The sequence below is a fragment of the Sciurus carolinensis genome, chromosome 7 (genome assembly GCF_902686445.1).
Source record: "Sciurus carolinensis chromosome 7, mSciCar1.2, whole genome shotgun sequence".
NCBI classification, from domain to species: Eukaryota; Metazoa; Chordata; class Mammalia; order Rodentia; family Sciuridae; genus Sciurus; species Sciurus carolinensis.
The window spans coordinates 122,878,649-122,906,349 of record NC_062219.1 but is presented as its reverse complement, the minus strand read 5'-3'; the positions used below and the strand labels follow the sequence as shown (position 1 = coordinate 122,906,349).

Genomic DNA, 27,701 nt, shown 5'->3' with positions numbered 1-27,701 from the left:
AGTAACAGTAATAATAATAATATAGCTAATAAATAAATAACACTGAGCATGTATGAGTCATTAATCTATATACTTTATATATAATAATTACTATAATTCTTTTAATCCTGATAAAAAGAAGAAACTGAGGCACAGAGAGATTAAGAAACTTGTGGACAATCTGGGGTTGTAGCTCAGTGGTGGAGTTCTTGCCCACCATGTATGAGGCCCTGAGTTAGATTCCCCCCGAAAAAATATGTGCATTTCAAATTTGTACATTTCACTGTATGTAAATTTTGTCTTCCTCAGGCAAAAAAAAGAAATGGGGAAATAAATACTCAAGTCAATGATCAGCACACCATGGGGTGACATGTTCTAAAATTTGCAACTTTGAAAGATACAAAAAAAACCAAGATAAATGTGTGATAAAGAAAATGTAGGCCAGGTGTGGTGGCCTTAGCAAGACACCGTCTCAAAAAATAAAAATGGCTGGGGATGTGACTCAGTTGTTAATTGCCCCTGAGTTCAATCCCCAGTAGCAAAAAAAAAAAAAAAGAGTGAAAGAAAATATAGAAAAATGTTAATTGTAGAATCTTGGTGGTAAGGATATGTGTGCTGTATAATTTTTTCAAATTTTCTCTTTGAACTTTTTAAAAAATAATTATAAAATAAACAAACGAACCTGAATATTGTCCTATTGTTCTACAGGGGGGAACATTAAGGATGGGGTGGTGGTAAAAAGTAGCAGAAAGTTCCTGAGTTTTTATTTATTTATTCTGTGGTACTGGAGATTAAACCCAAGGCCTTGTACATGCTTATCTCTCCCTTTTTTTTTGAGACAGGATCCCCCCCCCCAACCCCCGCCTGGTGGTACTAGGGATTTAACCCAGTTCTTTTTTTTTTTTTTTTTTTTTTTTTTGAGATAGGGTCTTGCTAAGTTACTGAGGATGGCCTTGAACTTGTGATCCTACTGCCTTAGCCTCCTGAGTGGCCAGAATTACTGATCTGCCCACTTACAAAGTTCCTGAATTTGGAGAACTAAATGTGAATGCATATGAATTCAGGTACCAGATCTCTTCCTCACCTCTTGCCTTCACTTGAGCTTCCTAGTCTTCACCAGGAGTGTAATCCTCCATCACCCTTCTCTGTCTCCATAACAGTACCACTAAGGGGCCTTCGCCTTGGTCTCTGACCAGAGAGCCTTGGTTCACTGCCCTTATCTGTTTTTAGCACCAGAATGCTACCTCCTGTAGGAAGTCTTCCTGGATAACCCCCACCTCCTATGCCAACAACAACTTGTCAACTTTTTGTCCTGCATCTATTAGCAGTGTTCATATAGAGCTAGTCTGGCTGCCTCTGACTGTCCTGCTTATTAATCAGCCAGCCAAACACCCTGCTGAATACAGATGTAGAAGACCCAGAGTCACCCTAAAACCATCAGCGCTCTATCTGATGTAGGAGCCAGGCTGTGTGTGTCCACATGCAAAAACCAAGATTAAGAGCTCTCAGCAGATGCAGATTGAAAGGTAACTGGGAACAAGTTAATCAGGTAAGACCCCTAGAGGAGGTGGACATTCACTGACTGACTACTAGGATGATCAATAGGATGGCTGGAGTTAAGAAGGACTTATTCGCAGCCCACAGCGTGGGAACCTTGAAGAAAAGATGTTTTAACCTTAGAGAGATGTACTTCCTCTCCTAACAATGCTGGGGAAGTTGAGGTGGGGAGGGGTTAAGATCAGAGAAGGGTCAGGAATGTCTGAAATGGCAACACTCCTTTCTACCCAGGGGTCTCTAGCCAGTGTGTCCACCCTTCAGGCCACAGGTTATGGGTAAGCTGGGAGTAGATAGAGACCCTCATGGGGGAAATTGTGGGGTTAGGGTAAGGATGGCCACACTCCAGAGTGAGGTAAGGCTAAAATGAAGGGAGGCAGAAGCATGTATTTGATATTCCCTGGGCCCTAAAGAAATCCTCTGGGCTGGGGCTGTAGCTCAGTGGTAGAGTGTTTGCCTCGCACATGCAAAGCACTGGGTTCGATCCTCAGCACCACATAAAAATAAATAAATAAAGATATTGTGTCCATCTACAACTAAAAAATGTTAAAAAAAAAAAAAAAGAAAGAAAAGAAAAAAAATCCTCTGTCCATCCTCTGAGTCTCTGCTCACCAAAGAAATTAAAAACAATTCAAGGGCTGGGGATATAGCTCAGTCGGTAGAGTGCTTGCCTTGCAAGCACAAGGCCCTGGGTTCGACCCACAACACCGCAAAAAAAAAAAAAAAAATTCATTTCTGTTCCCATCGCCCTCATGGCCATCTCCGGCTTCTGCTTCCCACACACACCCAAGCGTTCCTCTTAAACCCAGGAGAGTCTTGGTTTCAGACCATAGTCATGAATCTGACTTTGGGGTGAAGTCAGCGGCCCCCTCTTTGCCCTCAAACAGGAACCAGTGGTTGGAGTACAGGAAGTGCCTAAGGAGAAGTTATGGGCCCCAGAAATTCCTCCATGCCCCACTTCTCCACACCAACCAAGCAGGACCCTGCTCTTCTGGGTCACAGTAGCTGAGGGGCTCTGGACACCTTTCTCTCTACTTTTCTACCAGTCACCCCAGGACTGGACTCCTCTCCCTCCATCAGCCCTCTCACTAGCACCTAGAACTATCCAGTACTGGAGAGGCTCTTCCAAACCACCTGGCCAGCCTTGGTCAGAGGGAAAGGAGGTGGGGGCTGTGGAGTTGGATTGAATTCAAACCTCAGCTCTACCACTTCTGACTGGATATCTCTGTAAAAGTCCATGCTTGAAACTTAGACTCCTCACCTGGGAAACGGGCAATATACTACTCTCAGAGGATCTGTGGGAACAAGTGGAAAATGCCCAGCTAAGGGTTAAGACATAGGTGAGGCTCCTCAGCTAACGAAAGATTGTAACACAGGGCTCCTTGTTTCACAGATGAGGAACTTGAGGCACGTGACTAGCCCAGGCCATTAAGACTATCAGAATAGTGACTAGGCTTCTTGACCTCCAGGCCAGTTCTAGTCCTCCACCTAATGACAACTTTCAATGAGAAATGTCTTTTGCACAGTGAGTAAGGGGACCCTCCCTTCTGCACAGGGAGGGTTAGGGTGCTCAGGGAGTAATGGGTGAAAAGAGGTATGGATGGTTCACAGTAGGTGATCAAGACCTCTAAGGACCACAGGTATGGGTTGGAAAGAGACCCCACAGGAGGTCCTGAATCATCAGAGTCTGTGGTGGGAAGCTACTGGGGGTGAGTGGTCTTAGCTATGAAGCGAGGTAACTGATAAAGTATGCATACCTCTGGTAGGAAGTGAGATAATGAGGTCTAGGGTGAAAAATCTCTGAGAGTATATTTTTCTGCCTCTAAAACTGATAGGGGAATTGAGACACCCACAACCAACCAGGAGGATGTGAAAGCTGAAGAGAGAAATAGTCCCTCTAATACTTACCCCTCTTCCCTACAGAGTGCCCTTTCCTCTTCGGGGGGTTGGGGCTGGGAGGGCTCCTGCTCTTGCTTGTGGTCATTCTGTTCATCTGCCTCTCTCGGCTCCATTGGAGAGGTGAGCCCTACCTACATTTCCTTACTCACACTACAGCAGTACCCACCCACACCCTTCCTACTGCTGGGGCCAAAGTTGCCATCAATCCTGACAGGTCCTGGTTGGTGGGAGCTGGGTGGGAAAGATAAGAGAAAAATGTGCCAATGATCAGGGCTGAGCTGGAGATGTAGCTCAGTGATAAAGCACTTGCTTGGTATGTGTAAGGCCCTGTATCCCCAGCACTGCAGAAAAGAAAAAGGTGGGGAGCAGGGCTTTGTCCCTGGGAACCACCCGGAGTCAATGAGGGAGGAAACTACTACTGGGTGATATACAGCCAGCAAAGAGGGCTGTGGTGAGTTGCTTTTTTTTTCCTTCCAGTGAAAAGGCTGGAGAGAAGATGGGTGAGTCTGGGCAGTAGGGGATGAGAGTAAGAGAGAACCCAAGAAGGGGTCAGGGATAAGGGGGAGCAGGGGGCTGAGGTGAGGAGTGGGGGCCAAGAGTAAAACAGGGAGACAGTGGAAGCATGAAATAGCCAGAGAGAGGCAAAAAGAGAGAAAGAAGAGATTGAGAAGAGAGGAAAAGAAATGGTATGGAGAACAGAGAAAATAAGATCAAAAGAGAAAGGAATAAAAGAGACAAAGAGATGAAAAATGAGAGAGAATTAAGAGAGAGACAGAAAATGAGAAAAAAGGAAAAAGAATAAAAGTGTGCATGGGTGGGGGTGAGGGTAGGAGGGGGAGCAAGAGATGGAGAGACACAAAGAGAAACAGCAATCATAGAAAAGAACTGGAGGATAGGCCAGCAGAGAAAAAAAGAGACAGGGAAAATGAGAGGGAGAGAGAGAGAAGCTTTGGAGAGGAAAAGGGAGACTGAGGCATCAGTGAGGTAAGAGAGATGGGAGCTGGGGGCAGTACTTGGGGAAGGATCTGAGGGCTCTGCTCCCAGGTACCCTTTCATCAGTGCCTTCTGCCTGACCAGAACCAACTTCCGGACCAGGAGCTACACTATGCATCTCTGCAAAGGCTACCCATGTCTGGCAGTGACCAGGTCAGAGAAGAAGCAGAAGGCATGAAGGAGGACCCCAGCACTGACTATGCCTGCATTGCCAAGAACAAACCCACCTAAGTGCCCCCAGACACCTCCCTCACCCCAGGCAGGTGGTCAGGGTCATCCTGTGGTTCACTCAGTAAAGACCATTATCTTGCCACTTCTGTGTCTCAGGCCTCTCAGTCCATCTCGAGCCACTGTTCCAAATGAGCACCATCAAAACTTAAGGGGCTCACCCTCCCACTCATTTTGGGGTCAAGTTGTAACTATTGGGTGAAAAAAGGTATTAAGGAACCTGAACTCCCCTGAAAGCAGAAAATAGTCTGTAGGCCTGGCTGGAATGGGCAGTTGACAAGTAGGAATAATTAATTTGATAATCTCCATTTCTCAGGAGCAGCATCCTCAGCTTCCCTGGCCTAGGAGAGATGGTTGTGCAAGCTCCAGATAACATTGGGACAGACCTCTAGGCTCCAAAGTAGGGAGCTTTCTCCTTGGACCTTTCCAGGTCAGATCTTAGTGGAAGGGAGTTAAGAACCAGGCGGACCAGAGAGAATCATCTGGAAAATAGAGGAGAAAATATACAAGACCCAAAAGGAGGAGGTAGTAGTGGGGCAGAGAAGGATTTATTGGGTTTTTTTGAAGAGGGTCAGAGATCACTGGGATCTGGAATCACTTCTCAGAGACCATCCAAGGAATGGCAGCGTGTCGCCATGTGACTATAGTTAGTGGGAAAGATGACAGGAGTCATTCAGTGCCACAACATGAAGCTCTCTCTTCATGATGTCTGTCCCTTTCTCCTCCAGTTCTTACTGCCCCTCCTATCCCTCCACCATTACCCCGGCTCCATACTCACATGTTCCCTGGAAATAGAGGGTGCTGCCCTTAGCCACAGAGAGAAAACCAAAGGCGTAGAATCCAGCCTGAAGGAGGGGCATTGTGCTGATCTTTAGTCCAGGAGGTCCTGCATGAGGGCAGTGGAGAGGAAGGGGCTTGGTTAATAAGGGCGGGGAAGGACTCCTGACTTTCAGGGACATTCCAGTCCTGGAGCTCCTGCCTCCCCATGCCTTACCTGTCACTACCAGAAGCCAAGTCCCATTGCCTGTCCCAACACCCAGGTTCAGCACCTCCACCCTACACACATAGACACCAGCATCTTGGCCTTGGGTGTCCCAGATGTGTAGTTCAGCCTGGTGATCACAGAGGAATGGGGAAGAAGCGAGGGGAACCAGGCAGCCCCTGAACTGTGGGATTCTGTTCCTCACCTCCTTTCCAGGGGCCACCTTGTCTTGGTACCATGTAACAGAGCCAATGGCTGGTCTCCTTCTGCTGGCATTGAAGGAGCAGGACAGGGGGGTTACAGTGCTCTCCTGGGTATGCTGGGACACCCAAAGAACACAGGATCCTAGGACAGAGAGAAATCCCATAGAAATGCCTCCCTAGTTACTTCAAAGAGAAAAGAACTTGGAGTGAATATCCCAGCTATCCCTCTTCGTAGGGCTCACACGGATAGGTACTTTGGGTATCTCATTAAACCCCTTCCTCTTTACTAATTTAATTTCTTAACATTGTTTATTAAAACATTTTTCAAATTCTTTCCTATTCCAATTCTCACCCTCACCCTCTCCAGCTACCTTCACAAGCGACTTGTTTTGCCAAATTTATCCTGCCACAGTGCAATCTGCAACTCAGTAAAGAATGTGGCTGCACTGCCTAGCTAACTAATATCATTATGATATTATTCAAGGAATTATTTTAGTATTAATGATATCCATAATAGTAAACCATCCTTGCTATGTCTTTTAATTAAATCTCCAGGTGAAAACATAGCTGAGATTGGTTGAGATCCCCATTGAACTTGTCATTATTGATTAATTAAATCAATAATTTAAATTTCCAATTAAATTATCTAATTAGGGAAAATTTCCAGTCATTCTATTTCAGTGTGTATGGGAATTCCCTGAATTACCTGTTTGTACTTCTTTTTTTTTTTTTTTTTCCTTGAACTGAGTTTCACTGTGTTGCCTAGGCTGGCCTCAAACCCCTGGGCTCAAGGGATCCTCCCCATTCAGCCTCCTGAGTATTTGGAACTACAGCACACTCCCCACCAGAGTGTTTGTTAAAACAGATTCCTTGATTGGCCCTAGATTCTGGACTGGGGCCTAAGAATTTGCCCCAGGTTCCCAGGTGGCTGAAGCTGGGTATGGAATCTACACTTTGAGAAGCCCTGTATTTAGTTAACTAATATGCCTGATAGTTAAGCAATCTCAGTTAATTAAAATAAGTTTCACTAAAAAATTTATGTTAGACTTAATTAGGTATCCCAAGCTCCTAATTATATATCCAGATTGTGGCTAATAAGCATAGTTTAATAGACTTCTTAAACATCAAATAAAAATCCTAACCAAAATTTTGGTCCTTTCCTTTAAAACAAAACAAACAAACAAACAACAACAAAAAAACCCTTCTTTTCTTCTAGCCCTTTTTACTAGTTCTTTCAACTTTATTTTACTAAGAAGATAGCTGAGAAGAAAAGGACTCTAGGATGGAAACTTAGAATGACACTTGCAGTAAGCCAGCGACCCAGAAGGACTGTGAACCTACTATCTACTGGCATCAGCAAACAGAAGCGAGGAGAAGGTCCCACAGCTCCCCTCAGGGCACAATGTTCATCCCCCACAAATCTTGCTCCCCTAGGGCATCTAAATCCAGCATCCCCCATACCCTCTCCTCCCAGCCCCACACCCCTTAGGGTCCTGAACAAAACACCCTATCACCTAAATGGACCATGATAAAGATGAGCAACAGCATCCAGGTCATGTTGGAGGATGCTCCAGTTGTTGAGAGGAACCTGAGCAGTGAGGTCTGAGTGATAGAGGTCCTCAATCAATTATTTGTGGTCAGATCTTTGGTGACCAGATGAGGGTGGGAAGCTTTTTAGGACAAAGAGAACTCACACATCACTTGCCAAGGACCTGACTGTCTGGGACCTTGGGTATCAAATGCATGACTCCCTGAGGAGAGAGGATGCTGCTGCTGAAGATGTCTGGGACTCTGGGAGGTGGGGCAGCTTGTGGGCAGGTGGCCCATGTGCAAAGAACAGGGTGGAGCTTAGATGGCTGGTAGCCCAAGGGTGGGTGAGTGGGTGGATGAGACCAGGATGTGGTTCCCTTGGCTTCTGAGGTTCAAGAAGACCAAACCTTTACTCAGAATAAGCCTCTAGGAGTCCTCCTGGGCCCAAAAGCTAACCTCCTTCCCCTCTCCCTTGCTCAAGCTTGCCTAAGCCTATCATTGTCCCCAATTCCTAACCTGGACTCTAGCCCCCCTGCAGGACTACCCTAGGATTTCTATAAATGAGGGAATCAGAGAAGCAAGCTAACTGGTGGGGGGTGGGAGGGTGGGCGGGAGGTACCAGGGACTTCCTCTGGAAGCTGCCTACTTTACATTACCTATTTTACTCTGATAATGTTGATTGGGTAGTTTGGCAGAGGAGTGAGTGCTATTGATGGAGTCTGGACTCATTCATATTCAGATCTCCATTAAAGGAATCCACTCCTAGCAGAAGTTTGCTTTATGTAGTACCTTCTACACAGGCTTACCCACTGGGAAATTAACTCTATATTTTACAGACACAAATGAAAGTTACATCACATTACACATATCTTCAAGGTTACACAGGGATCAGTACAAGAGTATGTCACACACCTGGGGATGTATACTGCACACAACACAGCACACAGAAAACAAGCATTACATGTAGTATGCCAGGTGGAACATGTGCCCCCACCATACATTTTCTCTCTGGTTCCTTTTAAATTAATACATTTTTTTTTCTTTGTGTCCATTTCTAGCTCTGTTTTGAAATATGTTTTTAGATATGTTGCCACCTATCACTGCAGTGACTCAGAGCTTTCTTTTAGAGAAGCAGTGACCTAGGGTAAAAATGCTGGCTTGGAGCAGTCTGAGTTCAAATGCCAGCTCCCTCACAAACTAATCTTGAACACACAGTTTAACCTCCCTAAGCCACCTGGACAACCACACATGCCACATAATCTGAGAATTTAGTCAGTCATTGTTCAGCAGTAGAGAAGTCACCTCCCAGGGCATCTAACTAGACAACGTGGGACTGAGATGCCTTGACAAGGCAAGAGCTGCCCCCTGCTGGTCACAGAGCATGAGAGACATGAGGCATCATGGTGATTTTACTCCACTGGGCCTCATTTCCAGTTTCTGCCCTGTTCCTTAGTTTGCCTCTTCCTATCAACACCCCAACCCCACCCCCCCAAAAAAAAGTAAATGTGGAGAAATTGTCTCTTCTACCTCAACTGTGAGAAAGCCACAGTTGGGGGAGCAAGGTGAGTTCAACGCTAGTTGGGACATGGAATGGGTCACCAGTATAAGGATGAAATTCCAAAGTTTCAGAGTTCACATGAAAGTATTCCATGTCCTGGGGTCATGTGGCTTAGAAGTCAAGTCAGCATAAGTTGAATTTCCACTTCTCCTTACATATCTGTAAAATGGGAGTGCCACCTGTAAACTTCCAGATCCCTTTGTAATCAAATGCTTAGTGTACAGTGATTCATATTACCCCAGTTCTGGGCTAAAGTAACCAGAGTTATTTATGAGCCTGAACTCATGGATGTCCTTCTCTCCCTGCCTCTTTTCTCTACCCAAGCCTTCAAACCATTTGTCATAGATAGGAATGCTGTGGATTCTAAATACTGTACTTGGATTTTTTTTTTTTCTTTAGTTTACCTAGAATAAATCCTGTTACATATAAGGATTTGAGGACCCTTTCAAATAACTGAGACCTTCTAGGGAATTTTAACCTTCAGGATGGGAACTACTAGGCCAGCCCAATGGACACAGGATGGAATTTTTCAAAAGAAAACTCTTGCTGGGATCTGTCTTAGTGGTAGAGTGCTTGCCTAGCATGCATGAGGCCCTGGGTTTGAGCTCCAGCACTGCAAAAACTAAACAAAACAGAACAATAACCACAACAAAAATCTCTTCCCAGAGACCTGAGAGAAAAGGAGACAAATGGAAACTTTCTGAAGTAGATATGCACTGGACTCTGGTCTAATTTCTTCATTTAACAACTAGCTGTGGGCTGGTTGGAGGATGGCCAGGGGTGAATTTTCCTCTGGCCAAGTTCCTGTCAATGTTTGTTAGCTAATGAATGGCTCCCAGGTTATAACACTTTCTATGTCTGACAACAGCTTCTTTTCAAGGTTCACAGCATCTGATTCCACCACCTTTGGTCTTGCCTTTTGGCTTTCAGCGTCCAACCTCTCCCATGTTCATAAAGAGCTGCACCTGAGCCTGGTAAGGTGTTGTACACCTGTAATCCCAGCAACAGAGGAGGCTAAGGTAGGAGGATCACACGTTCAAGGCCAGCCTGGGCAACTGAATGAGCTCCTAAGCAACTTAGCAAGACCCTCTCTCAAAATAAAAAATAAGATGGGCTGGGGATGTGGTTCAGTGGTACAGCACCCTGGGTTCAAGTCCCAGTACCCCAGACTTTTTTAAAAGAGCTTCACCTGACTCTCCAGCTTCCAATTTCAACTTCTGCCATCTTCTTGGTGGACTTAATGTCCACAAAAATGACATTTTTAACATTGAGATTCAATTATATACAGTAAAATGCATAGATTTAACTGAATAGTTTGATGACCCTTGACAAATATATATGCCCATGTAAACAGCACTATGACTCCCATCAGCCCAGCAAATCCCCCATTCCCCTTTCTGCTCAATCCATCTCCCCTCCCAAAAGCGACCATTGATTAATTCCTAATTTCACAGTTGCCTCACTTTGTTTACTCCAACCATCAGCTTGACTCTACATGACTTATGTCTTAGAGCCTATCACCAGGGAAGCCCTCAGGCCTGAGTCCCCCAGACTCCTATATCTTACACACACTCCTATACCTTCACACCATCTTCCTACTGCAGAACTTTTGTATCGTTTCTCCCATTTTCATTCAAGAAATTTGGAGCAAATGCCATGGGCTTACCTAGGCAAGAGAGTTTCTCTTTTACATCAGATGGGTAATGTGCCAACATCATAATGGAATATCAGGGTGGCACATCTCACACAATGGCATGAAAACCCAACCATCACACATATGAACCATAAAAGGATCCACAGCCACAGTTTTAATTGCTGCTTATTCTCTGATGAGTCCCCAATCAATATTTCTACCTTCAGCCTCTTTCTTGAGACTGAGCCCAGATTATTTATCTGTCCTCTAGCTATCTCCTCCTAAATGTTTAATAGACATTTCAAAATCATCAATGTCCACCCAAATCATGCCTCCTGTCTCAGTGAGTGGAAGCAATCCACCTAGGCATGTAAGGCCCAAAACCTGGAATTGATCCTACTCTGCCTTCTCCCTCAATTCCTCTATCCAGACAATCTCCAAGTCCTGTCCATGCTACCTCTGAAATATACCAGCTGTATTTCCCCACCTCTTCACTCCCACTGCTAGTTAAGGTCTTTGTCATCTTGAAAGAAACTAATACAATTTTTTTCTCTGATAAATAGTGTGCATTCTGCTCAGTATTCTTTCCACCCCTCCCTTGCTGAGCACCAAGTCTCATTCATTTATTCAGCAATGCTTTTATTTATTTATTACTTATTTATTTTTGAGATGGGGCTTTGCTCCGTGGTGCAGGCTGGCCTCAAACTCCTTCCAAATAGCTAAGACAATAAGTGTGAGCCTTTGTGTCTGGCTTAGTGATGCTTTCGATATGTGTCCTCTGTGGGCCAAACACCCTCATTCCTTCATCTCTCATATCTCTTTCTGTCTCACCACTTTTATTCATATCACTTGTTTCTTCTCTCCCTCCACCGCGCTCTCTCTCTCTCTCTCTCTCTCTCTCTCTCACACACAAACACACACACATACACATTGTCCCCATCTCTCTCCACATCTCTTTCTGCTTCCCCATCTTTCTCCCTGTTTTTTCTTCCATCCCTCCTCATCAGCACACTTTCCCCAAACCCATCTTTCTCGCTCTCCTTTCCCCCCATTTCTCTCTGGGTGGGAGAGTGAACAAGACCATCAGTGAGACACTCGCCTCTTCCATCTGGGGTCCTTTGCCCCTCCACTGAGAAGGCGTCCTTGACTCTATCAGGCTGCCTGGCACCACCCCCTGTGCCCTCAGATTCTCCATACAGGAATCCTTTAAAAATTAATCTACAATATTATAGAAAGACTTTAACTCACATCCCTCAGATAAATCAAGGGGACAAAAAATTACTTAAGACATAGAAATGTGAAACCAGACAACTAACAAGCTTAATCCCATGGAAATATGTACAATCTTAGAATAATTAGAAAAATTAGAAAATATACATTCTTTCCAGGCACACATAGACATTTATTTTAAAAGAATCAAAATTATACAGAACACAATTACTGACCAAAATCCATGACAATATAAAAGCAATAGCAAAGAATATTTATTACATGTCAGGAAAATTTAAAAACACATCTTGAATTCTCTTTTTGGAGGTACTGGGGATTGAACTCAATGCTCTACCACTGAGTCACATCCCAGCCCTTTTTATTTTTTATTTTGAGACAGGGGCTTGAACTTGTGATCCTCCTGCCTTAGCCTCCTGAGTCATTGGTAAGACAGGCATGCACCACCAATGGCATTTCATGTACATTTTAAATTTTAAAATATAGCTGGGTGCAGTTACTCACACTTGTAATCCCATTGACTTGAAGGCTGAAGCTGGAAGATCAAAAGTTCAAGGCCTACCTGGGCAATTTAGCAATGCCCTGTCTCAGAATTAAAAACTAAAATAAAAAGAGTGATAGAAGAGCCCTAGGTTCAATCTCTAGCAGGGCGAGAGTGCATGTGCATACACACACACAAACACGCACGAGCACACACTCACAGACACACACACACATGCAAAGACATAAATAATAACAAAATAAAATAAAAAGCTATCTACTTCCAGGACTGGAGATGTGGCTTAGTGGTAGACTGCTTGCCTAGCATGAGTAAGGCTCTGGATTGGATCTCCAGCACCACAAATAAAATAAAATTCCACTTCCAAATAATTTAAATGCCCAAAGAAAATATTAAAATGGAATTTAAAATATTTTGGATTTTGAACTGAAGGACAGAGATTATACTGCCTATCAAAAATGTGGGATGTAGTTAAAACAACTTATAGAACAAAATGTTTGAAAATCAATGAGTTGAATGGAAATGCCAAGAAATTTTTAAAAAAGACAGAGTAACCCCTCCCAAACTAAGGGAGAAAATAATAAAAATAACTTTAGAAACAATAAAGCAAAAAGTATGTATTTACAGATACTAAGGTTAATGAACCACTAACCAAATTGATTAAGCAGAAAAAAGGAAAGAGAAGGAAACATATAAAATAAGTAATTTAGCTGGGCACAATGGCGCCACTGTGCTCAGTCTCCCAGCTACTCAGGAGGTTGAGGCAGGAGGATGGCAATTTAGTGAGACCAGAGTAAAACAGAAAGAACTGGGGGCTCACGCCTATAATCCCAGTGGCTCGGAAGGCTGAGTCAGGAAGATTGTGAGTTCAAAGCCAGCCTTGGCAATTTAGCAAGGCTCTAAGCAACTTACCAAGACCCTGTCTCTAAATAAAATATAAAACGAGCTGAGGATGTGGCTCAGGGGTTAAGCACCCCTGGTTCAAACACAAGTACCAAAAAAAAAAAAGAACTAGGGATGTAGCTCAGTGGTAGAGTGCTTGCCTAGTATGTGGCAAAAATGTTTATTTTTTAAATGGCTTTTTTATTTTTCTGCTGTTTCTTGCCTCCTGTTTCCATGCATAGTCTCCTGTTACCTACAGTCTCTTTTCTGAATACTTGTATTTCCAATATGGCCTGCCTTCACTGCTAAAGTGGCAATTCATGATGGAATTTTGGGCTGCAGTCTCCATCTGCTTTTAGCACTACATTTCTGGAGTATCATCATCTATTGGTAAGTTGCGTTGCCTCTCTCTCTCTCTCTCTCTCTCTCTCTCTCTCTCTCTCCTCTCTCTCCTCTCTCTCTCTCTCTCTCCCCCTCTCTGTTTCTCACTCTTTTTTTTTTTTTTTTGTACTGGGGATTGAACCATGGGGCATTTAACCACTGAGCCACATCTCCAGCCCTTTTGATGTTTTACTCTGAAACAGGGCCTCACTAAATTGAGGTTAACCTTGAACTTGCAATCCTCCTGCCTCAGCTTCCAGAGTTGCTGGGATTACAGGTGTGCAACACCTCACCCAGCTCTCCTGATTAGTTTTACAGAAGCTTTGGTCCTTTCTTTTTGTTACTTATACTTAAATAAGACAAATTTTTCTGAATAATTAGCAGGAGGACCTTGTGAAGGGTGGGAGAGGGTTCAGAACAACTTTCTAGGTTTACAAATTCAAAGACTCTTTTGCTACAATAATGGGTTTATTTCCTTAAAACCTGGCACCTTTGTATAGCCATTACTTCCTCTGCCTCTGCCAACCTCTCCACGCTTCTCTGTTTCACAGCATGTCCCACAGACTGTCATCACCCCATGCACCTAAAGAGATGCACTCTGTATTCGAAGGAGAATTTTGCTGGCAGGTTCTGAGATCTGCCACCTCTGGGTCCTTCTGGGCATTTTAATCATTTTCTCTTCACCTGCCCCAGTCTTTGCCTCTGTTCCAGCAGTCCTGCTCTCAGCTTTTCCTTCTGAGGGTGAAGCCTTTCTTCCTAGGAATGAGTAGGTATTTTCACCAGGGACCCTTCCCTCTCCCAACTCTTCTCTGCCTGCCCAACTCGGATTTTAGTCACACATATACATAATTTGGAATTTGTAGCTTCTGTGCCTCCTAGCTTTACTGAAAATGGTGTGTGTGTGTGTGTGTGTGTGTGTGTGTGTGTGTGTTTACATTCTCTCCATTGCTCTATATGGTTTCCAGGAAACAAGGGGGAGCTTTAGAAATAAGCTGCTGTCATATTCCTCTCAAAGCCCTACATGGACACTTTGTAGACAAGGAAAAGCTCTGGCAACACCAGCACTGATGAATTGGTTTGGGTTTTACAGGCTGTGTCCTGAAGGCTCTACACCTGACTTATTTTCCTACCTCAGGGACAGCTGCTCAGTAACCACACTCCAGAGGTGCTTACAGACATCAGGATAACCTTTTGTTCATTTACAACAAGAAATAAAACTACAGAGATCTATTTCTTCCCAGCCCCCTCCATGTACACACATGCACCATATCAATCAAGGTCCCAAGGAAAACAGCACCCACAAATTAGGACAACCGGAGAAGGACAGTTTATTTACAAAGGTATGGGTGACTAAATGGGAACTGCAAGGGATAGTGCTACCCCCCAGCCCAAAGGGAGGAAGAGAGAGGGAATTTCCAGCAACGGTTCTTACTTATTTTGTGCCACATATCTCTTTGACATTGTAGTAAAGCACAAAATATAGGATATAAAAAACAAAATAGACCCAGTGAATTACATTCCATTTACCGAAATATTAAGAACCTGCAAAGTTGCAGTAGAATAAATCATGTACTTCCTTATTGCCATATTTAAATAAAAGATAACACATTTGAAATGCAGGCAAATTGAAGTTCAAATTTAATAAAGAGATATCAGTACAGAAGATGTTGTTGCTTAGCTTGAATAAAACCTTTAAACTCTGAAGTGGTCTTTGACAGAGCACAACACAGACATTGGACTCGTGAAATCTCTCCACTGGGCTACTGAAACCCAGAAGACAGTGTGCAGAGCAGGTGCTGGAGAGGAGTATTGTCCTTAATGGAGGTTTAGGCCTAACTGAGGTGTCCTTGTGGGAAGGCAGGCAGGGGAATAAATACCCCCAACCCAGTGTGCTCCCTCCTGCTGTCTTCTAGCCAGGCCCCTCAGTGGACCGAAAAAAAGCTGGAAGCCACACAAAAGAAAGACCCTTTGATGTGGTCTGTACAGGATAATTTATTGTGGCAAAGAGCGTAGGGGGAAAGAAAAATGGAGGAGGGAACAGAAGACATTTTAGGATACACACACACACACACACACACACACATACAAAACACACCTGTTTTCTGGACAGTGCATTCTCTCCTTATAGGTACACTCTGTGAGACCTAACTCTAATCGGCAGTCCCTTGGAGAGCACAGAATCATAACAAGGCCCTTAGCAACACAGGGCACTTACAAAAGGAGCTCCAATCTGATGGGGTTCCAGTGGACCCATTTTTTGAACCAACTCAGCATTCTTTCCCCACTCCTGAGCAGCCCCTGCACCCAGTGACAGGTCCTTAAGCTACATTAGCACCTTCAGGTAATACTCGGCAAGTCCTGCAAGCCACTCTATTTCTTCAGGACAGCAGCTCTCAGACTTGAGTGTCTATTAGAAGCATCAGAGACACATCAAGAATCTATTGTTGAGAGCTGGGTGTGGTGGCACATGCCTGTAATCCTAGCAACTGGGCAGGCTAAGGCAGGAGGATTGCAAGTTTCAGGCCAGTCTCGGTGACTTAGTGAGATCCTGTCTCAAATTAAAAGTGAAAAACACTAGGGATGTAATCAGTGGTAGAGCATGCTTGGGTTCATTCCTCAATTTAAAAAAAAATAAAAATAAAAAAACTGATGTTATTCCTCACTCCCAGAGTTTCACATTAGTTGGTCTGATCTGGTGCCCACTCATATACACTTCAAACATACTCCATGTGAGGCTGGAAAGGTCACTCTTTGAGAACTGCTGCTTTGACAATATTCTGCATATCTCCGTTCAGTTACTCCGACTTTTAAATTTGAAAAAAATAATTTTTTTTTGTACTAGTAGGGGTTGAATATTCAACCACTGAGTTAAATCCCCAGCCCTTTTTATGTTTTATTTTGAGATAGGTTTCCTAATTGCCAAGTCTGGCCTCGAACTTGTGATCCTCTTGCCTCAGCCTCTCGAATAAGTGGAATTGCAGGAGTGTACCACCACATCTGACTTCAGATCTAGACTTTACAGTCTAACCACCAGAGTTATTTTCAAATTCGCAGCAGATTCTTTGCTATACCCTACAGTATATGCTTATAGTGCTCTGCCCAGAGGCCTACTGTGAGTATTGTGAATAAGCCCTTTATGTGATCCAGGGGGATGGGCCCTGAGTTGGGTAGAGGTGTCTTTTTGCATATCTGTTTTTCACAGGCTTTCTCCACATCTGTATCTAGGCCCTGAGTTTCCTTCTCCACCGGTTTGTCTTTTATATACATTTTAGTCTTCGCTTTTGTCCATAGGCAGAGCAGCAGTCACTTTCTCTATCCCAGGAAGTTTTTCTAAGCATCTAACTTCTATCCCACTATGGAAGTCTGCCGAGCCATCCTTGATGGCAATCTGCCCCAAATAAAAATCACTCTTTACAATGATCTTCAAGGCCTTACCCAGTTGCACCTGGCTGTAGTTGCACAAGCTTTCTGCTGTTCTGTGAATACTCCAGCTAACTAGAGTGCTCTTACCTCAGGACCTTTGTACTTGCTGCTTCTTCTACCTAAAGTGCTCTTTTCCCATCATAATATTGCAGTAACAAAAAATTATATATGTGTGTATACACACACACACACACACATATAAATACGTATTTTCTTGCAATAGCAAGAATATGTCTTTATCCTGGCTATTGGGCAAGTCTCCTTAAACCCTTGTAATTTCATAAGTGATAAAGGTGAAAACAGCATCCTTTGTCCTTTGTTTCGTTTCAACAACATCTGTGTTTATATTAATAAGGTAATTTTTGGAAAATCTCTGAAGATGGGAGGCTCATTGCCAGGGGAACTAATCATGAGATCAGAGCATTAGAACTTTCAGTCCCAAGCCAGACATGGTGGTGCACACTTGTAATCCCAGCAACTTGGGAGGCTGAGGCAGGAGGATCACAAGTTCAAGGCCAGCCAGTCTCAAAATAAGTTTTTAAAAAGAACTGAGAAAAAATAAAAAAGACCTGGGGATGTAGTTTAGTGGTAGAGGGCCCTGGGTTCAATCCCCAATAGCAGTGGGGGGGGGGGGCTTTAACCCCCCACAACCAATGACAGTGTTTTAATCAGTCTTACCTGTATGATGAAGCCTTGATAAACATCCAAAATGACGGGGATCAGAGAGCTGTCAGGTTGGTGAACACACGGAGGTACTGGGAATATGGCGTGCCCAGGGAGGACGCGGAAGCTCCCTGCTACTCTCCCAGTACCTGCCCTGTGCATATATATCTTCCATCTAGCTGTTCCTGAGTTGTATCCTTTATGATGAATCAGTAAACATAAATAAAGTGTTTTCTTGAGTTCTGTGAGTCATTCTAGCAAATTATTGAACCCAAGGAGGGGGTCATGGCCCCCCCTGGTTTGTAGCTGACTGGCCAGAAGCATAAGAGGTGGAAACTTGTGATTGGCATCCTAACTGGAGGGGAGGGGTCTTGTGGGATTGAGTTCTTTGACTTGTGGGATCGGTAGATAGTGTCAGAATTTAATTAAATTGTAGGATGCCCAATCAGTATCCAACAAAGAATTGGTTGGTGTGGGGGGAACCCCATGTGCAGTGTTATGAATATCAAGATAAATAGTGTATTTTTCCTTTTTACTCATAAAGTCATACAACTTGGTCCCTCACCTCCTTGGAATCTGCTTAAATATCACTTTCTCAGAGAAACCTTCCCTGCCTACCCTATTCAAAACTGTACTCCACACACATTTGTATTCCCATCCCTACTTTTCCTCCATCACCTTTAATATACTTCTTTATTCTTATTGTTTTCCTTTCCCAATTTGACTATGAGGACAAGAGTTTTCAAAGAGTTTGTTTGGTTCATCAGCCCTAGAAGCATGGTTGACATGTAGTAAGCATTCAATAAATGTTTGTTGAATGAATGCATGAATAGAGAAGTCAATTGCCCCAGCAGGCAGAGAGAACACTGGGAGGGCAGAGTTGTATCTCTCTCTGCAGGGAGAGAGGGCAGCTGCTACAAAGGGAACTCAAGAAGTCAGAGGGACTTGGGTTCAGTGGTAGAGAACTTGCCTAGCATGTGTGAGGCACTGGGTTTGATTCTCAGCACCACATAGAAATAAATGAATAAAATAAAGGTCTATCAACACCTTAAAAATATACATATATACACATATAAAAAAAAAAGGAAGTCAGAGTCCAACCCAGCATCCCCACCCCACTGGCTCAGGAAGAGGGCAGTGAGAAGTGAAGACTCTTAGCTATGAAGCAGAAGCAGGCCAGGAGGAGTGTAGCAGGAAAGGGGGAAAGGGGTCTACATCAGTGCTGGGATAGGGTGGGTGGAGGTCTGGGCAAGAACCTTGGATAAGGAGGACTTAGTGAGGGGGATGCTCTGTCCTCACTTCCCTGGAAGTGAAGAGTTGAAGAGTAGCAAAGGGGAGAAAGGCTATGCCTAGGGAGGGCATTTATTAGAGGGTACTCACACATTCTGCTAAATCCATGGTGACCAGCACCCTTAAACACACACACACACACACACACACACAAAACACACACACACACACACACACACACACACACACGGGGGTGGGGGGAAGCACGCTGGTGCACTTGCTTGTGATGTCAGCCTCTCTGCAGTCTGAGAACTACTTTCGGTTTTGCCTAAGTATCTATTTAAATTTTTGAATTCCACCAGGCATACACCTGCAACCTCAGTGACTAGGAAGGCTGAGAGGCAGGAGGCTCCAGAGTTCGAGGGCCAGCCTTGGCAGCTTAGCGATACCCTGTCTCAAAATAAAAAACATAAAGGTCTGGGATATGGCTCTGTGGTAGAGTCCCCCTGAGCTCAATCCCCAGTACTGCAAAACAAAACAAACAACAACAAAAAGTCCTTCAAGTCCTGAGTTCTGTAGATTTTATCAAGGATTTCGAAGGAGACAAGATGACTCCCTTGCTTTAGGGGTGACATTGCACACCTTAAAGAAAATAAATTAAAATCTTCCATGTTTCCAAGTCCCCCTCTAGAATTGCTAGGTAGGAGTGAGGGTTCCCTCCCTTGCCAGGCCCTGTACCCATCTTACCACCCTTCTGGAGCTGTCCATGGATTTCAGTCTTCTCCCACTCACAGTGCAGAAGAATTCAGTCAGCCTTCCCCTGGCTCCCTATCCCAACCTGTATGCCCAGAGTAATGAAACCTAACAAAGTGCAAGACTTTACAGTTATTTGAACCTCATGACCTATTCAAGAGACATTTGTTCATTCCTGAGAATAAATGTCCCTGGGGTCTCACTGCCCTTCCCCCATACCTCCAACAGCTTATCAAAATATTTCTTTTGGGTTAGGGATATAAGTCAGTGATAGAGCATGAGTGAGGAGGCCCTGAGTTGGATCCCCAGCAATGCCAAAACAAACAAAATTTATTTCATCCACACCTCTAATCCCACCTGCTCATGAGGCAGAGGCAATAGGATTACAAGTTTGAGACCAGATTGGGCAACTTTAGTTTGAGACTCTGTCTTAAACTAAGAAATAAAAAGGCTGGGACGTAGCTCTGAGGTAGAGCACTTGCTTAGCATGTGTGAGACCCTAGGTTCAATCCCCAGCACACACATACAAGGAGAGGAATTAAGCAAAGTGAGGCACCTGTAGTTCCATCTACTTAGGAGACTGAAAAAGGAAGATCACTTAAGCCCAAGAGGTCAAGGCCAGCCCAGGCAACACAGTGAGATCCCTCTCTAGGGAAAGGGAAAAAGGAAAAAAAAAAGAAAAAGAAAAAAGCAGGAATGGTGGCACATATCTGTAATCACAGCTACTCTGGACCTAGTTACTCAGGAGGCTGAGACAGGAGGATTGCAAATTTGAGGCCAGTCTCAGCAACTTAGAAAGACCCTGTCTCAAAATAAAAAAATACTCAGCAGCTTTGGAGGCTGAGGCAGGAGGATTGCAAGTTCAAAGCCAACCTCAGCAAAAGCAAGGCGCTAAGCAACTCAGTGAGACCCTGTCTCTAAATAAAATACAAAATAGGGCTGGGGATGTGCCTCAGTGGTCAAGTGCCCCTGAGTTCAATCCCCAGTGTCTCCCAAAAAAATTAAAATAAAAAAATAAAATAATTAAGAAAGGGCAGGGCTGGGGAGATAGCTTAGTCGGCAGGTAGAGTGCTTGCCTGGCAAGCACAAGGCCTTGGGTTCAATCCCCAGCACCGCAAAAAAAAAAAAGAAAGGGCTAGGATTGTAGATAAGTGGTTGAGTGCCCCTGGGTTCAATCCCCACTACCAAACACATGCACACAAAAGGAGTTTATCAGAATGTTCTTTTTTCATATCCTTTTTACGCCCACTCCCCCTTCTTCCTGGGGTGCTAGTGTCAGCAGAAGTTGATGGGGAAGTGAGATCTGAGAGGTAGTAAAGAGGGGCATGAAGGGAAAGGGGAAGTTTGGGAGGGAGGCTTAAGAGGAGACTGGTGGGAGAGAAGAGCCAGCAGACTGAGAGACAGCGCCAGTTTGGTCGGTCTCCCCCTACCACCACCTGCCATCTGCCACCTGCCACCTGCATCTGCTGAGCTATGAGCCAAACCAGGGATTTACAGGGTAGGGAGATGTAATAGACTGGAGCATGCAATGGGAACAAGGACATGGGCAGCCCCGGGCCAGGGAGCCAGGAAGGCAGTTGAGGGGGACTCCAGTGCAGAACCATGGGTGGTGACACTGGCCTGGGTGTGGGGGTGAGGAGAGGAAGGGAGGGGTGAGGGTTGACTAATCTCTGTCCCCCTCAGGAGGTAAAGCTTTTGGACTGCTGAAGGCCCAGCAGGAAGACAGACTGAATGAGATCAACAAGGTAAAAGGAGGACCCAAGGAGGCAGAGCCTGGGGGTTGGAGCCCTATGGGCAAGGAGAGCCCACCCTGGGTCTTACCTTCCCCTAACAGCAATTCCTGGAGGATCCCAAATACAGCAGTGATGAGGATCTACCCTCCAAACTGGAAGCCTTCAAGAGTGAGGGGAAAACTGTAGGGTGGAGAGGGGATTGGTGGGATGGGGGGTAGGATTTCCACAAGAACACAGTGGTGACAATGAAAACACAAAATTGACTTTTGTGGTAGGAAGAAGGGAGCCTCCTTGATTGTTCCCCTCCCACATTGGGGTCCCTTTCTCTGGCTTACCCCTCTTAGTACCCCTTTAGTTCCCTCTACCTTAACAGGGCCTCTCAATCCTTCAACCCCACTTCCTCTTCCTGCCCTGGCTCCTTCTTCCATATCTGCTTCCCCAGCTAGGATTGGTCAGCCCTCCTCAATTTCCTGCCCTGGACCCTACAACCAGACCTTACCCTGTCTGTTCTCTTCCCTCACTCAGAAAAATACATGGAGTTTGACCTGAACGGAAATGGAGATATTGGTGAGAAAAGGGTGATTGGGGGGAGTGTGCAGGCCTAGGCAGATGAGGTCTCTTTCACTTATTCTGTTCCCTGTGGTTTGCAGGGAGAGTCTACCTACCAGAGTAGGAGGGAGAATGGGAATTTGGAGGTGGGAAAGGAGGCAGAGAGAGAGGGCTTCCCCTTTTTCTCCATACTCTGATTCTCTCCCTCCAGATATCATGTCTCTGAAGCAAATGCTAGAGAAACTTGGGATCCCCAAGACCCACCTAGAGCTAAAGAAATTAATTAGAGAGGTATCCAGTGGCTCTGGGGAGACATTCAGCTACCCTGACTTTCTCAGAATGATGCTGGGCAAGAGATCCGCCATCTTAAAAATGTAAGAGTCCATTTCCAACTTCCCCTATACCAGTCTTCTTCTCCACCCCCAGCCCTACCCTTGTCCCCAGCCTCAAATTCTATACATTACTTAGCATCCACTCTTCCATTAGAGAGGGACTCTTCCAAGGTCCTGTTCCCATTCTCAGCCCTCATGCACAGCTCCTAGCACTGTCACCTCTGCTCTTATTCTTCCTCCTCCCACCCTCACAACCCCATTCCCTCTGGACACTCAGAGCAACCTAAGATTTGTTCCCTTGAAAAAAGTGTTCCTTGATACCTGTGTCTCTTCCAGGATCTTGATGTATGAGGAGAAAGCAAGAGAACAAGAAAAGCCAACAAGTCCCCCAGCCAAGAAGGCTATCTCTGAATTGCCCTAGTGTGTGTGTGTGTGTGTGTGTGTGTGTGTGTGTGTATGTGCCCACAGTGAGATTGAAGGGGCTTCTAATGACCCCATCATGAAAAAAGAAGACAAAATTGTGAGCCAGAGTCAAACTAAATAAATTATCCTTCCCCTCCAGATCAGGTCTGCTTGATTTTTATTGGAGGGATTCTGCCCCCCCTCCCCCGCTCACCCCTCCCAATGCCACTGCCCCGGGATTTGGGGAAGAGAGAAGTATCTTCAAGGGAAACGCAGCAAGGACTTGTTCAACTAAACAATCCATCAACAATTCTGTAGCTATGTGCAGTAGCACACAACTGTGAGTTCAGTTATTTAAGAGGAGAGGCAGGAGTCTAGGCAATTTATCAAGACTCTGTCTCACAAAAAAAAAATAAAAAGGAGTCCAGTGTGGTGGAGCACACCTGTAATCAACTCAGGAGGCTGAGGCAGGAAGATTGCAAGTTCAAGGGCATCCTAAGCAACTTAGTGAGACCCTCAGCAACTTAGTGAGATCCATCTCAAAATAACAACAACAACAAAAAATAGTGGATGGGGAGATAGCTCAGTTGGTAGAGTACTTGCCTTGCATGCACAAGGCCCTGGGTTCAATTCCCAGTACCAAAAAAAAAAAAAAAAAAAAGTACTGGGAATGTTAGTTAGAGGCAAAGTGCCCCTGGGTTCAATCCCCAGTACCAAAAATAAAAAATAAAATAAAATAAAAAGGGCTGGGGATAATAGTTCAGTGACAGAGTACCCCAGTTTCAATCTTTAGTACTGCAAAAAGCAAACAAAAAACAATGTTGTAGCATTTACTACACCAGGTGGCTCCATGTACCAATGGGGATTCCAGATATATAAGACAGTTGTGACCTAAAGAAATTTAGGTAGGATATTTTTTTAATCTCTTTCTTTGGTGAAAATCCATGGTAACTTTCACAATAGAGTGAGGATTACATTGAACCAACATTCTCCACTACTAAAAGTTTTGTGACCTTGACAAATCTCTCATCCTCTCTCTGAAGTTTTTATCTGAAAATGGGGATAATATCATCTATGCTATCATGCCTGGCATATCACAAGCCCTTAATAATGTTTAAAACTTGAATGAATGGATGAAGGAACTGGTGTCATGGAGTGAAGTAAAGGATTCACAACACTATGAGGTCTGATAACTTAAGAGTTAAATGAGTCATTGAGGTCCTAATGGGGACAAGCTAAAGAAACCCAGTTTATCATCATGAGCATATATGAATATGTCATACCAAATCCCACCACTATGTACAACTATAATGCACCAATAAAAAACATGGAAAGGGGGGGAAAAAAAAAGAAACCATGTTATCTAATGAAGGGAAAGGGGGTATTGGAAGGTTACTGCGGGCAGATAATGGAGACATAGGATCTCTGAATGGAAGAAAGGACTAGAACAGTCAAACCTAGGGAAGAGTTTCATAGTATTTGATGAGACCAGACCTTTCCTCCTCCAAGGGAGCCCGATGAGTCAACTTTAGAAACCCTCACTCTTTGGACAGTATTTCAGATATGTTTCTTCCCCCCCTCCTTTTTAGCTGTGCACAGTTGGTGGCTAGTTGGGAGGTCTGTCAAACCCAGAGCCTCCTGCATGCTGGACAAGTACTCTAACACTGAGCTACATTCCTAATCTCAGACTTCTTAAGTCCCTGGAAAATGAGAATCTGATTATCCCAGGTTAATTCATGAACTCAGCCACTGAGCCTCCCATGGTGGCTCTTCCCAATAAGGAAGCCAGGAAGGCATGCAGGTTGGTTCCTATAGCGCTGCAGTGACTGTATAAGACTTCAAATGAGGTAGAGATCATTGCTCAATGATTCAACCTAATCATTGAATAAGTTAATAATGTGTCCAAATGTAATGAAATTCATAGCTAATCTTTATAGAGCACCTTCTATGTACAGGATACTATTCTAAATGCTTTCCATATATTAATTCATTTAATTCTCACAACAACCCTGGTAACATCAAGAAGGATAGAAAGAAACTGGGGCTTAAATAATTCATTCATTCAGGATAAAAGTTATATTCACACCATGTACTATTACCACCCAGCAACTAGAATTAAAAGTTACAACTACACACAACAACATGGATGAATCTCATAAATATAGTGTTCAGCAAGAGGAATTCTTACTGTATAATTTGTTTGTATAAAATACAAGAAAGGTGGACTGGGGAGATAGCTCAGTCAGTAGAGTGCTTGCCTTGCAAGCACAAGGCCCTGGGTTCGATCCCCAGCAACACCAAAAAAAAAAAAAAAAAAAAAAAAAAAAAAACAAGAAAGGTAAAATTCAGGTATGTTGTATGGAGTTGGGATAGTAATTAGCCTTGGGAAAGGGCAGTAATGAGCAGAAGTTCCAGGGCAGTTTCTGGGATGGGGTGCTAGTTAAGGTTCTGTTTTTATGATCACATGTTCTACTCAGTTTGAGAACTTTCATACAAACATATTATATTATATACATATAAAATGTGCTGCGATAAAAATTTTAAATCCTTTATTAGGCATCAACTATGGGTTAGCCCCTATTCTAGGTTCTTGAGATGTAAAAGTGAACAAAACAAAGATTCTTCCCTTTGTGAAGTTTTCATTCTATTTTGGGACTTGGTGGAGGAGGAGAAAGACTGTTAACAAACAGAATTTAAAATTTATATGGAGGCTGGGGATTCAGTTAGGTGTAGAGTGCTTATCTAGCATACCTGAGGGCCAGGATGGGATCCCCAGCTCCAAAATAATAATAATAAAAATAATAATAATAAAATAAAACATATATTAGGAAATGATAAGTAGTATGAGCTGTGCATGGTGGTGCACACCTGTAATCCCAGCAACTTGGGAGGCTGAGGCAGAAGGATAACAAGTTCGAGGCCAGTGTCAGCAACTTAGCAAGGCCCTAAACACCTTATTAAGATTCTGTCTCAAAATAAGAAATAAAAGGACTGGGGATGTGGTTCAGTTGGTTAAGTGCCCCTGGGTTCAATCCTGAGTACCAGAGAGAGAGAGAGAATGATGATAAATAGTATGAAAAAAGAAAAAGCAGAACAGGTTTAAGGGAATCATGAACTAGACATGGTGTAACATGCCTGCAATCCTAGCAACTCAGGAGGTAGAAGTAGGAGGATCACAAATAAGACCCTGTCTCAAAATAAAAAATAGAAAGGTATGTAGCTCAGTGGTAAAGTGCCCCTCAGTTCAATTCCCAGTATCACAAAAGTGAGGGATGAGAGGGTGCCAGGACTTAGGGGTGGGGGCAGAAGAGATTAAAATTTGGAACAGATAATAAGGATAGGCGTCACTACTTAGGTGATTAACTTTAAGCAAAAACTTCAAGGAGGATAAAGGGTGAACTACAAGCATTTCTGAGGGAAGAGCCAACTGTACAGAGGAAAAGGGCAGCAGAAAGGCCCCAAAGGAAGACATGTCTTATAGCATGTAAAGAAAGCAATAAAATCAGAGCTGTCAAGCCACTAAGGATCTGGTAGGTCACACAGAAGATTTGGGCTTTTGACTTTTATTCCAAGAGAAATGGGGAGCTATTACAAGACTTTGATCAGACAAGTCCTTTGAGGCCTTCTGGGAGAAAAGACCCATTCTGGCTACTGTGTAGAGGAGTCTGTAGAAGCAGGGTAGACTCAGGGATAACAACTGGGAGGCTGTTGCTATAACCCCAATAAGAGATGATGGTGGTTTAATTCAAGATGGAAGTGGTGGAAGTGATGAGGTTGGATCTTGGATATTTTCTCAGATAAAATTTCCTGTTTGATTGCAGTGAGATTTAAAAAGTCGTCAATGAGGATTCTGAGGTTCTTGATTCCACTGGATTTTTGAAATTGCCATCAGCCTCAGCTGATGGGGAAGGCTATGAATAAAGCAAGTTTTGAGAAGCTGGAGAGCAAATGTTCAGCTTTGGATACATTAATTGAAAAGATCTATCCAAGAGACATCAAAAACATTGTTTAAATACAAGTCTGAAGTTGGAAGAGAGATCTGTGATGAAGCTAGACCTTTGGGAGTCATCAATGCATAAATGCTATTTGAAACCAAGAGACTGGACGTCCTTGACAACTTGTTTTGGTTGGTAGGGGGTGGGGGTGAAGACTTCACTGGAGTGGGTTTCAGTGAGACTTGGGGGGCTGGAGGTAGAGCTCAGTGGTAGAGCATGTGCTTAGCATTTGCAAGGCCCAGTGTTCGATGGTTTGATTCCCAGCACTGACGAGAAAATGATTTTGGAAGGAGGGAAATTAGAAAAAGCAATAATAGATAGCTTTTTAAAAAAAAGTACTGTAAAAAGAAAAGAAAAAAGAAATTTTTGTTGTGACAAAGGGAGCAAAAATGGTGTGGTAGTTAACTAGAGAGAGAGAACAAGAGAATAAGTTTCGAAAGTTTGGAAACTGAATTTTAAGAGCCTCAGGCAAAAAGTGTATTTATATAGTTGGTGCTGGGGATTGAACCCAGGTCCTCATACGTGCTACCTGCATGCTACACCCTTAGCAAAGACTAAAATTGTCTTTTGTTTTTTGGAGGGGGGGGAGGGGGAACGGTACTGGGGATTCAACCCAGAGTGCTTTGCCAGAGTTACATCGCCAGTCCTTTTTATTTCTTATTTTGAGACAGAATCTCTAAATTGCTAAGGGCCTTGCTAAGTTGCTGAGGCTGGCCTTGAACTTGCTATCCTCCTGTCTCAGTCTCCCAAGTTGCTGCAATTACAGGCATGTGTCACCGCACCTGCTGCAAAGGCTAAAATTCTTGACTAACTCCTGCTAAATTTTCTATCTTCATTGTTCCAAAACGGGCAAATAGTCCTTCATTTATCCGCGCCAGGTAGGTGCAAGTTCCCAAACCATGCCTTCACTCATCTGTTCACTGCACCTTATATTTGCACCCTCTTAAACTTGGCTAAATTCTAACTCTTCTTTTCTTTCTTTCAGTACAGGGGACTGAACCCAGTGGCGCTCTACACTTGAGTTACATATTTAGCCCTTTTTATTTTGACAGTCTTACTACATTACCCTGGCT

The 27,701-nt window shown here is 43.9% G+C and overlaps 3 protein-coding genes and 1 non-coding gene across 6 annotated transcripts; 2 read left to right on the top strand and 2 right to left on the bottom strand.

Moving 5' to 3' along the window:
- Positions 1–907: 907 nt before the first annotated feature.
- On the top strand, positions 908–4,766 carry Lst1 (leukocyte specific transcript 1). Of its 3 annotated transcripts, none has more exons than XM_047559779.1 (6): positions 908–1,043; positions 1,360–1,505; positions 2,927–3,058; positions 3,457–3,552; positions 3,910–3,932; positions 4,510–4,766. In XM_047559779.1, the coding sequence occupies exons 3-6, from the start codon at positions 3,025–3,027 to the stop codon at positions 4,654–4,656; spliced, it is 300 nt and encodes a 99-aa protein (XP_047415735.1). In that variant the 5' UTR covers positions 908–1,043; positions 1,360–1,505; positions 2,927–3,024; the 3' UTR covers positions 4,657–4,766. The 3 variants fall into 3 exon arrangements, with proteins under 3 accessions (XP_047415735.1, XP_047415734.1, XP_047415733.1); XM_047559778.1 differs by having other exon boundaries at positions 1,360–1,528; XM_047559777.1 differs by having other exon boundaries at positions 1,005–1,043; positions 1,305–3,058.
- A 67-nt stretch (positions 4,767–4,833) lies between these two features.
- Positions 4,834–7,395, bottom strand: Ncr3 (natural cytotoxicity triggering receptor 3). The gene is made up of 5 exons (XM_047559225.1): positions 7,353–7,395; positions 5,648–5,980; positions 5,432–5,539; positions 5,040–5,090; positions 4,834–4,844 (listed from the first exon to the last, which is right to left on the bottom strand). Exons 1-5 carry the CDS (start codon positions 7,393–7,395, stop codon positions 4,834–4,836), a joined length of 546 nt encoding a protein of 181 aa, XP_047415181.1.
- A 3,221-nt stretch (positions 7,396–10,616) lies between these two features.
- Positions 10,617–10,720, bottom strand: LOC124989850 (small nucleolar RNA U13). The gene has a single exon (XR_007109663.1). It is a non-coding gene; the product is annotated as a small nucleolar RNA U13 (small nucleolar RNA).
- A 10,253-nt stretch (positions 10,721–20,973) lies between these two features.
- Aif1 (allograft inflammatory factor 1) lies at positions 20,974–22,786 on the top strand. Its single transcript, XM_047558910.1, has 6 exons — positions 20,974–21,115; positions 21,301–21,362; positions 21,452–21,518; positions 21,876–21,917; positions 22,111–22,273; positions 22,568–22,786. Exons 1-6 carry the CDS (start codon positions 21,091–21,093, stop codon positions 22,650–22,652), a joined length of 444 nt encoding a protein of 147 aa, XP_047414866.1. The 5' UTR covers positions 20,974–21,090; the 3' UTR covers positions 22,653–22,786.
- Positions 22,787–27,701: the final 4,915 nt, after the last annotated feature.